Source organism: Musca autumnalis, unplaced genomic scaffold (genome assembly GCF_047663935.1).
Source record: "Musca autumnalis isolate F117 unplaced genomic scaffold, ASM4766393v1 scaffold_137, whole genome shotgun sequence".
NCBI classification, from domain to species: Eukaryota; Metazoa; Arthropoda; class Insecta; order Diptera; family Muscidae; genus Musca; species Musca autumnalis.
Genome location: NW_027411686.1, coordinates 251,313 through 263,178, shown reverse-complemented (window position 1 = coordinate 263,178; position 11,866 = coordinate 251,313). Strand labels below are relative to the sequence as shown.

The following is an 11,866-nucleotide window of genomic DNA, read 5'->3' as shown; positions in this document are numbered from 1 at the left end:
CCCAAATCCCCATTGTATCAAATTTAGTACCATTTAGTACTTTTCATACACATAAGTACGAATTTCCAAAAGTTCTTCAATCCTACACTCCAACAGTAATCTCAATTCCAAATATCAGGATTCCAGCTCTATCCGTTCACCCAAATCCCTATTGTACCAAATTTAGTACTATTTAGTACTTTTCGTACACATAAGCACGAATTTCCAAAACTACCCTCATATCTCAATCATACACTACAACAGTAACCTTAATTCCAAATTTCAGGTTTCCAGCTCTTTACGTTCACCCAAATCTAAATTGTACTAAATTTAGTACTTTTCGTACACATGATTGGTAATTTTCCAAACCATTTCCTTTTAGAAGCACCACTTCCCAACCTTGATTTCCATACCAAATTCCTATATTCCTATATTCCTGGGGCCTATTATTGATTTCATTAATTATTTAGCGATTTCATCAAATTACAGATTTTGAAATTGAAAATTGAATAGTTATGACTGTACATCTCCATATACGATAAAATTCTTAATTGCAAATAAATCGTGGTAATATGCACAATTCTATTGCACTTTCATTGATTTGCAAACATTTAGTTATTACCAAAAAGTCAGGTCCATACAGTTTTTATTTGTGTTAATTTCTGGCCGATTTCTGAATTTATTCGCCTAATGTTGTCTTCAACAGCAACTCATTTGTTCATTTGCGTAATTGATGTTTATACACCATTATCACCAACTGCGACATCTGTTGCAATGGAAGATAACAAATGTCTTGTCTTTCTATTATTTAGTGGTTTACGATAAAATAAGTGCGCCTAGAAGTAAACTACAAAATTTGAAATTATGTGTGATCTCTTACGATATCAAGAAGTTATGGCATTGTTAATTTTACACATGTCTTGCAGAGGGCCAACTAAAGGGTGTTCTACACGGTATGTATTATGCATATCGACTGTCACTTTTTTCGTATTTATGTAATTCTTTTTGTACGTCAAATTTAGACATTTACATAGGATTTATAATATTTGCTTTCACACCTGCTTATGTTTTTTTTTGTATGACATAACCTATATATGTAAACAAACTATTTCAATCAGCTGTTGTTTACACATATAAAATATATAAATACTATTTACGTCTGCCGAAAATTTTAAAATGTTAAAACAAACGGGTAAAACAAATGCAAAACGGTTGGAAAAAGTTAAATTAGTGACCAGCATTGTTGCAATTGTTTCTGCAATCAAAGCAAAAAAAAGAAAACTACGAAAAAAGTTGACAACGGCTCGGGCATTGTGGAGTCATAAGTGGTTGCTGCGAAGGGATTCGGGATTAGGGTTCTCAGCAATGGCCATCAACGAATTTCGTTTGGAAGACCCAAAGTCCTTCAAAAATTTTGCGAGAATGTCGTATGAGTCCTTCTCTGAATTATTGGAAAAAGTGTCTCCTATAATTTCAAAGCAAAACACTGTGATGCGGGAGGCTATTTCTTGTGCTGCAAGGTAAATATAGGGATCCTAAGGCTATTTTAACATTATTCATCATCTTAAATTTGTTCTAAGATTGCTGTTGACCTTAAGGTTTTTGGCCACAGGGGAGAGATTCTTGCAATTATCCTACGGATTTCGAATTTCCGTCGCAGCAATTTCCAAAATTGTACCAGAAACGCTCGATGCAATTTACTCCGTTTTAAAAGATGAATTCTTCAAGGTATGTATGAATTCAAACATATTTTCTCAAAGAGTAAAACTAGGCAGATTAATATGTATATTAAAGGTCCCCAGCAAAAGTGAAGAATGGAAGAGGATTGCGGAAGAATTTGAGCTAAAATGGAATTTTCCTTTTTGTTTAGGTGCAATCGGTAATAACGCAAAAATTTATCAAAAACATTTTAAACATCTTTCTTTTTCTAGATGGCAAGCATATAGCAATTAAAAGCAAAGAGGACTATGGATCCTATTATTACAATTATAAGGGGTTCCATAGCGTAATCTTGATGGCCGTTGTGGATGCAAATTACAAATTCCTTTATGTCGATGTTGGTTCCAACGGGCGAGCAAATGATGCCGCAGTCTTCAATGAATCGTCCTTGTCTGAGGCTATATCTAAAAATCTCCTAGACTTTCCTGCCGACGACGTTTTGCCTGGTACGGATAAAACTGTGCCTTACGTATTTGTTGCAGATGACGCTTTTCGACTGTCACCTAGAATCATGAAACCCTATGGTGAAAGGTCTGCCAATAATAACAAAATATTTAACTACAGGCTAAGTCGGGCTCGAAGTATGTATTACAAACCTTCAAAGGTGCCAAGCCAACCGCACTGGTGATGAATGTCGAAAGATACGGGATACATTTTCCGAATATTTCAACACAATTGGATCAGTTCCTTGGCAAGAGGATGCTATTAAAAAATTTAATTTTTAATGTTATAAATAAAAAACTTGATATGTTATAAAAAATAAGAATATATTTTCATGAAGTTTCCTTATACATACTTGGGGTCTAAATCTACTATTTCAATGAGGCGCATATTGACCGTACAAAAAATAGTTAAAATAAAATATGTTTTTAAAACGTTTTAAAAATTTACATTGTTTCTTTTAGAAATTACATAAATAAAAGTAAAATAAAAATGCATTGCAAGTGACTATTGCCTTAGGGGCAGAACCACCAAACACTGTATTAATAAAAAATAATGTGTTTAATTCATATTTTAATTATCAGGTCATGGTAAAGAAACATGGGAACTTATATTGAGAATTCACTTTTTAACACTACAAGTGTTATTAAATACATTAATTTATCAGGTCATGACAAAGATACATAGGAACTTAGATTGAGAATTCACTTTTGCCCAAAGACGTAACCCTTTGAGGGTTATTTCTTTAGGCATTTCAGGTGACGATACATTAATCTATCAGGTCACAGCTTGTTGTACAAAGTATAAAATTGTTATTCATCTAAAACATAACTATGTTCATAATATGTTTTATTATCACTAGGTAGCAGCCTTTGCTTTTTTTTGGCATCAAAAAGTGCTGCAGTTATTTTTTCTTTAAACTCATCTATAATGCTCTCCTCAGCTATAGAGTCTAGCTCTTCTTTTAAAAAATTACAAAAGGACTCATTTTTGCTTCTATCATTAATGTTCTTTGAGCTAGTTAAATTTTCTAAGACATTAACAGCTGCTTCGAGAACAGCATCTTCTCTGTTTGTTCTGTCGCATGACAATGGCGTGATGTTTTCCTTTTTTGGCCTTTTAGATGGTTGTGCAGGAGACAAATGGTCTTCCATTAATTGAGTTGACTCAGCAGAGTCTTCAATTGATGAATAGCTTTGATCCTGTGAATGGAAATTCATTTTTTATGCATGATGATCATGAAAATGATGAATATAGTTTAAATTACTACTTACACATAAATTGCTCTTTCCTTTTCTTATTTTAATATGGTCCTGCAGAAAACTAAGTTCAGGAAACCAAAAAGCATTTGGCACATAAACATCGTCAGCGCCTGATCCACTTCTAAGCTCTTTACTTTTTGAAAGTTCACGACTGTATTGGCCACGTAGATATTGCATTTTAATCTATTAAAAAATAACAAAAATAAGGATAAGTAAAAAACATATCAGTCGGCTTTCCCGAGAGTTAATATTATATTGGCACTACATCAAAACATTATTTTACGTCAATAATTTTGTGTCAATAAATAGAAATAGTATTTTGCACGGAATTGTTTGTGTGGACGCCAGCCCTGTTGAGTGAAACAGGAAGTTCCCAGAGGCGGGTGATATTTCCGGAACTGTTTAATGTCTACCTAGTCAGGATTCCACCCCCTCCAGACGGCATTGAGATCGTAACGTATGCGGATGACTGTACGATCTTGGCGAGGGACCGATTCCCGGATGTCATTTGTGAATGGCTGAACTCCTATTTAACGGATCTCACCACCGCCGCTAAATCTACAATCACTCTGTTCACCACATGGACGACACATCGTCGGTGTCATGCTTAAGTGTTCCGTACGCCATTGGCCTGATTCGAGAAAAACTCAAGTTAATGTTTAAGGCCATACAGGATAAAAATGGTGCAATAATCCAATACTTTAAGAGCTCAGTTCTACTTAACTAAATTCATAGAATATATCAGTAGTTAATTTTAGTAAGATATCTGTGATAGTCTAGAAGTTATGGCCAATTTTTATAATTGCAAAAAGTTGCTGAATTGTTCATGGAACACGTTTTGTCACATTTTAACCAAAAAACTTTTTATCAATCGTGTTCCACCTCCCTTATATGAAGTGCTATTGTGGAGTTTAAAAAATCAGGACTTTAAATTAATTATTTATTTTTCTCATATAAATACAATAAGGACCATTATTATAGGTTTCCTTAACATTTATTTAAGGAATTGCCTCCACTTATCACTATTTTTATGTGGTACAAAACGGATTGATATTTTGCATTTCTAAGGTAACATAAAACATTTAAACGCGTTTTTCTTTTTAGTCGGTGTCCACACTAGCTTCAAGTCAAATGGACGTTTTTGCGTATATTTTTGTGGACTTACATCAAAATTTTGTCTTTAAACTAGGGATTTTTTGTTTAAACGATTGATAAATTTTCGTTTTCATATAACAATACAGTATTCAAAAATATTTGGATTTAGAAACTATTATTCTTCAGTTTTTAAACCAAGCCCTTTAAAACAATTTGTTCCATACGCCACATTATTCGTAACTTGGCAAAAATGGGCAATTTTTTGTTCCAAACCCAATCATTTTTGGTGCGGAACAATTCGTTCTTGTCTCTTTTTTTTCATACGCCAAACGACATGGATATGGAATTAAAAAGTTCAAAGTTGTTTTGTTCCATACGCCAGGCTTTATGGATATGGAACAAAACGACAAGATTTTTTGGGTCACAAGGCGGATATGGAACATACTGACATATGGATATCTCAGAAACTATAAGAGATAGAGAAAAACCGACCAAAAAATCTGAAAGAGCATGGTTCAAAACCTTGGAAGGTACCTTTATCTCAATATGTCAAAAATGGCGTATGGAACACTTAAGCATGACACCGACGACATGTGAGAACAGAGTTGAATGTCATGGTTGATGGCAAAAATTCTTGGGGTCACATTCGAGAATATGTTCAAGTTGTCCGCGCTTACCTATGCTATATGCGACAAGCTTAAATGAAGAAACAAGGTCCTCAAGGTCTAACTCCAGTGGATCAGTGGTTACATCCCATCGAAACAGCCTCTTTCCTGGAACTGGAGATAGACCTAGAGCCAGAAGAACAAACATACCATAATAAACACTGTTACAACAAAACCTTCCCTGATGTTATTTGTGAAAGACTGAGCTCTTATTTGACCGATCTTACCACACTTTTCCACGCGAGGAGTATGCAAAAATCAGCCACCAAATCTACGACCACATGGACTATGCAGGTGAGCACTAAGCTGGTGGGAGAATTGCGATCACTAACTACCCCAAGATTCTAGGCATCACATTCGATAGTATGCTGACGTCATCCGCGCATTCCACAGCCATATGCGACGGGCTGATATGTAGGAACAAGGTTCATCAATTCCCAAGAAGGCAGCATTTATAACGCGATTGGTCGGTCTGTGATGTGGTCCCGAATATAAGTACAACGCGCTGGAAAAAATTTTAAAACCTGTCACAATGCCGCCCTGAGAACTGCAACAGGGTGCCTCCTCGTGAAGTTCAGCAGTACTTGCGCTTGTGTTGCCGTGAGAGCCATTGGAATCACAATAAAGTAGATAGGACCAAGGCATGTAAGGAGGGATTTTAACGATCTAGAAAGAGAGGTCAAACGTGAAAAAACAGGACCCCAAGATCAGCAAGCCTATCAAGCAGGTTTGAATAGCATTCACATAAATTCAGTTGCAAATGCCATAAACAAATACATATCAGCTGAGGAGTGTCAGGTGCCACGACAAACCAGAGTAGATTTGGCTTAACTACGCTCGGGACGATGCAGCTGTCTAAGTTTAAGGATTAATGAAACCGTGCAAAACAACTAACCAGCATGCCGTAAACGACACTCTGCACCTTTTTAACTGTTCTGCCAAACCTACTCAATCCACTCTAGTAGCTTTATGGTAACAACCCATTGCAGCAGCCACTTTTCTAAAACTGGAGATAGACACAGAGCCAGATTAAGCAGTTAAAATAATGTATCATATGCTGTTACATTATTGTTACAACAATAGGAAAACATTGCCCCGAATCAGGTTTTTATAGAATAAGATCGCTGAAATAAAGTTGTTTATAGATTTAATTCTTCCTACACAAACTACCTTTAAAACACTGGCTAAACACAATACTCTAATAGTTTACAAACTCCCTCGTTACGAAGCAGAATATACATAAATAATGATCAGCAACTGACAAATTGGCAGTTGCCTGCTCATCATGGGAGTTCACTAATTTGCTTACAAATCTGCCATGGCATTGTTAATGTTCGAGATCATTAATCTTCATATTGTTATGATTTGATATGGAGACAACAGACAAGAGCACAAAACTCCACAATTTTAATAGACAGTGACAACTAGTAGCAGATATTGCCATTTAAGCATCATTTTATGGTTTATTTGTCAAATCCTGCAAAACTCTAGAGCGAAGTGGAAGAACGGCGGAGCAGTGTTCCATCATTTTTTCGTTTAGCTTACTATCTTTACCATGTACTCTGAAAGACCATTTGGATCGACGACACCGTGCAAAACATCTGTCCAGCGTACATATGTACGTATGGTTATTCATACAAACCTTGACATCATTTGGTCCAATTGCTTCATTAAATATCTTTAATTTTTCAGCGATTTCGTTAAAAGCCTTGTATCGGGAATGCTTATTGTGGTATAAGTTGTTCTTTGGGTTGTACAGACATTCGTAGTTTTGCCACAAATTGATCATTTCCAGAATGGATTCCTTCGTCCAATCTACCTGCAATTAAATACATTTTATAATTATAGTTTGTTTTAATATATGGAAATACTTACTTTTGTGTCTTTATCTTTATCCATTTTCTTTATTTATTTTTAATATTGGGTAGTTTCTTCATTTATTTCCTTTTTGTAACTAGTTGTTGACATTACCCAAACAAACAAAACAGCTGTTTGCTTTATGAGATACAGAAATAAATAGAGCGCGCTCTAATCGAAAAAAATACATATGTATACACATATCACTTTCATGCATTGAAATTTCTGTATGGTTCACACCATGTGTACAAAATTTTGATTTGTAAAAAGTGACAGTCGATATGCATAATACATACCGTGTAGAACACCCTTAAGTGAATAAGTACGTAATAGTAATGAAAAATAAGGATTTTTGTTGTTGTTATTTTTTGTGGTTCCAGGACGAATTTTCTAAAACCCGGCCTTATCTCGCACATTTGCATCAACAGTGACCCACTGGTAAAATTTCAAGCTCCTAGCTTTAGCCGTTTTGGCTGGGCGTTGATGATGAATCAGTCAGTCAATCACTTATCACCAAGCTCATTTATATATATAGATTACACTGGTCAACACGACTTTTGTTTCAACCGCAGTTGTTGTTGTTTCTAAATGAAATCGGCGAGATATTTTCAAATCTGGTCACGGTTTTTCTCCAACAGCTCTTGTTCTTGAGATATAGCTCAAAATCGGTTTTTACGAGTTTTACCCAGAATTTCGTTATTTTCGGATACAAACAAACATTTTTTTGCGGGTTTTTTGACACTAATATATTAAGAAGATGTTGTACGCTCGATATAAAACGTTTTTTGAAATAATTATGGCGAATATTTATCAAAAAATATAGAAAACATACGATGAATCTTGTAAAAATTGCATATTTTAAGTACTTTAAGCTGTAATTACGTCATCGGGGGAAGTCATAGAAGCTTCATATGGCATTCCGTATATGCTCAGGGTGTCTGCTATATAGTCCGGTATTCAAATATTTAATATAAAGTTCATAGCGCCCACGATTCGCCCATAACCTAAAAATCGCCATGAAGACTGCCATTGAAAAGTAAATGTCATATTTGGTAATGATATCACAGGTAAATGATTTCCCTTTAGCAGTCTTCATGACGATTTTTAGGTTATGGGCGAATCGTGGGTGCTATGAACTTTATATTATATATTTGAATACAGGACTATATAGTAGACACCCTGAGCATATCCGGAATGCCATATGAAGCTCCTATGACTTCCCTCGATGACGTAATTACAGCTTAAAGTAATCAAAATATGCAATTTTTACAAGATTCATCGTATGTTTTCTATATTTGTTGATAAATATTCGCCATAAATATTTCAAAAAACGTTTTGCTTCGAGCGTACAACATCTTCTTAATATATTAGTGTCGAAAAACCCACAAAAAATATTTGTTTGTCTCCGAAAATAACGAAATTCTGGGCAAAACTCGTAAAAACCGATTTTGAGCTATATCTCAAGAACAAGAGCTGATGGAGAAAAACCGTGACCAGATTTGAAAATAGCTCGCCGATTTCATTTAGAAACAACAACAACTACGGTTGAAACATTCAACTTTTTCAATTTTGTTGAGCAGTGTTATCAATCGCTACAACGCACTTTGGTTTAGCTTGTATGGGAAAGAGCGACAAAAATAGTTCTAATCAAGATATCGATCTGATTACATTTACAGTAATCTCGTAGTGATTAGAAGATAATTTCATCAGGATTGGTCCACTTTTAGGTATAGAAACCCTGTTTAATCCGGCCTGAAGTGACCAGATGTTTAGTTGCGAAAGCAGAATTTTTACGTGGGACACCAAATGATGAGTTGACTGTATATTTTAGAATATGTGGAGTATCCAAAATAAAGCGTAGCTTTCTTGTTGTTTGCCTCGAAGAGGTTGTGCGGTGTAAATAAACAAAAAGAAAAACACAATGGTTTTTAGTATTTATGTTGGTATGTTTATTGAATGTTTGCTCGTAAAGCTTTTACCTTTTTTCGTAAACAATAATTGTTTTTAGTATTGTTAAGTGAACGGAGTCTGTGCACGAAGTTCGTCTATTATGCCTTGTGCTGAATAACACACTCACACTCAAACGCAGCTTTAACTTGACTTTGGCGTGCAAATTGTCAATCTCTCCTGTCAGAATGTGTCAATATTAACGTAGTAGACTATTTCTGACAAGGAGGGTTGACACATGACTAAAAGTCAGTCGTATTAGAATAATAATCACATTTGAACATTAACATTCCGCCGGCCTTGCAAAAACTACGTTTGTTGCAAAATAAACGAATATTTTTATAAAAATAAAGATACGAAAGGTGTAGCAGCCAGTTCAGTGAGCAGTTGTATGGCGATCATGGTGCAAATACTTTTGTTAGTAATAAATAAACTGTTTCTCAATCTTTCAAAATGTTTTCACATGTCTTATTCGCGGTTAATTAATCCCATTCAGGCTACATTCAGGATAGACAGTAATGCTCTAATAAAATTAACCACTTTCCGAGATCTCGGTATTGTTTAGTTTAGTTTAGTCAATGGAATTCAACATCATTACAGACTAGGATAAAATTACAAATAATAATTCTTAAGATAATATTCTTATAATTTCAAAAAGAATGATACAACATTGATTTGAATGTTTCTCTTGACGTGCTGAAATCAATACATGGCCGCGATTCATTTTTAAATTGATTATTAATGGAATTAAGAATAAAAAATGTACGTGTTAAAGGTCCGTTTCGCCCATAATTAGTGCGGTGAAAAGGAACTTCAAACAAATTTGCAATTCGTAAGTTTCTCGAAGGTACAAATATCGGAACTAATGCCAGCAAATCCGGAGGATCAATGATATTATTGATTACATCAAAAACGAAGCAAGCAGATTGAAAGCATCTACGACTTGATAAAGTTTGTAACCCAAGCAATGAACATCTACTCTTATAAGGAGGCATTTCAACTGGAAACATAGATTTCAGAGCAAACTTCGTAAAGTTTTTCTGTTTGTATTTGATACATCTTTGACTTTCGTTGCTCATATTGATCACATTATTCCTGAGGCCTATAAGGTACTTGCTTTCGTTAAACGTAATTCCAAAGACGTCTCTGATCCATATACAATAAAATTGATATATACGTCATTTGTTAGATCCAAAATTGAATATGTTTCATTTATCTGGAATCCTCAATGCAATACTCATATTAACCTATTGAAAAAATCCAAAAGAATTTTACAAAGTTTGCGCTCCAATAGAAATTCCGGATTATAAATCCAGGTTTTTGTTACAAAGGGCTTCAAAGTTTGGAATGCCGTCGAAAGTGGCAATCTGCTTGCTTCGACTACGATTTAGTCAATTAATTTTATTGATTAACTTTTGTTAGTAATTTTAATATTTACTATATTTGAATTGTTATCTTAGTCTGTAAGGATTTTTTGAATTCCATTGACTAATAACCAAATAATAATAAAAAAAATAAACAAATCTAGTTGCGCGTCTGGGTTAGAGTAAGAATTCAAAAACCCTAACTTTTTTCTACAAACTGTCAGCATTTGATTGACGCGGTTACTGTGAAAATCCGAAAAATGTATATTTAAAACTTAATGAAGTGTATTCTTCAAACTTATCTTTAAGCATTAAGCTGTACATTGCATTGTAAAGGTAATAATTGGGTAATAACAAACATTATTATTTTATTTAAATATTTATTAAATTAAAAATTATAATAAATTTATAACTAAAAGCACTAGCGATAAGCAGTATCGGTTTAAATATAATAATATGCTTGAAGTTTATTTGAGATATTTCTTTTCTTACAACAACAAAGATTACCTTTTCTAATCTGGAGTGGCGACAGAGGCCTGTTAGTTATAACGCGTAGACCTTATGTTAAAGCGCGACAAGTAAACTATCCAAAAATTGGTCGACAAGTGAACGCAGAGGTTCTTTCAATCGCAGAGGATTGTAGTGATCGCAGAGGATCTGAGTCGATTTATACTACTACAATTACATATTCCAATGAGAGAAAACTCAACAACCACCGCTCATTGGCATCTGCACTCTACGGTGAAGAGGAGATGTCTGATGATGTCAATCAGCATCTGTGATCGACCGAACTCGGAAAGTTAAGTTGGAACGTATCAAACTTATACAGCACATATGAAGATGAAGCACATAGAAAGAAAATTAATAAGTGAAAATGGTTTCAAATTGTCTTTGGCCATTTAATAGACAAAAAGGTCTAACACATGAATTCAGAGAAAATCATAGACATTAACAAAATAAACTACCCAACATATCGCTCATTTACTCAAAGAGTGACACTTCTCGAACAATTAAGTTTCGAGAAAAACGCGTTTTAAGTTGGCGATTGAAATTTGACTTCAGAACTTAAAAAGATTATTAAGCTAAAACTAAAATAACCATTTATATTGAATAATGCGAAACTCGTATTAATTTAGCTATATCTCGTCGAGTTTAAGAGACATCAACATGAAAATTTGACACAAGATAATGTAGAAGCTGTAGAAAAAATAGAAATTGTTAACTCAGAAAACGCATTTTTTGAGTTATGTCACTCTTTGAGTAAATGGGCGATATGTAAAAGAGTGCAGTTATTTTTAGTAATGGTAATCTTTTAAAGACGCTTCATACCAGACATAGCAACACTTTTAAATCTTCTATACGACGAAGAATGGTCAAAATTATGGGTGGAGTGATAAATGCTCATCATCAATGGATAATTTAAAAAAAATGTTGATGTCTGAAAATTCTCTATCTCGATTCTTACACAAATCGACCAACAAAATGTTGAAAAACCAGGAGATGAAAGAAAGTATTCTCAACTGGATAGGGAAGCAGT

At 34.4% G+C, this 11,866-nt stretch overlaps 1 protein-coding gene across 1 annotated transcript; it reads right to left on the bottom strand.

The window, feature by feature from the left end:
- Window positions 1–2,951: 2,951 nt before the first annotated feature.
- Window positions 2,952–7,314, bottom strand: LOC141391835 (uncharacterized). The gene is made up of 3 exons (XM_073964528.1): window positions 7,037–7,314; window positions 6,804–6,980; window positions 2,952–3,341 (listed from the first exon to the last, which is right to left on the bottom strand). Exons 1-3 carry the CDS (start codon window positions 7,058–7,060, stop codon window positions 2,952–2,954), a joined length of 591 nt encoding a protein of 196 aa, XP_073820629.1. The 5' UTR covers window positions 7,061–7,314.
- Window positions 7,315–11,866: the final 4,552 nt, after the last annotated feature.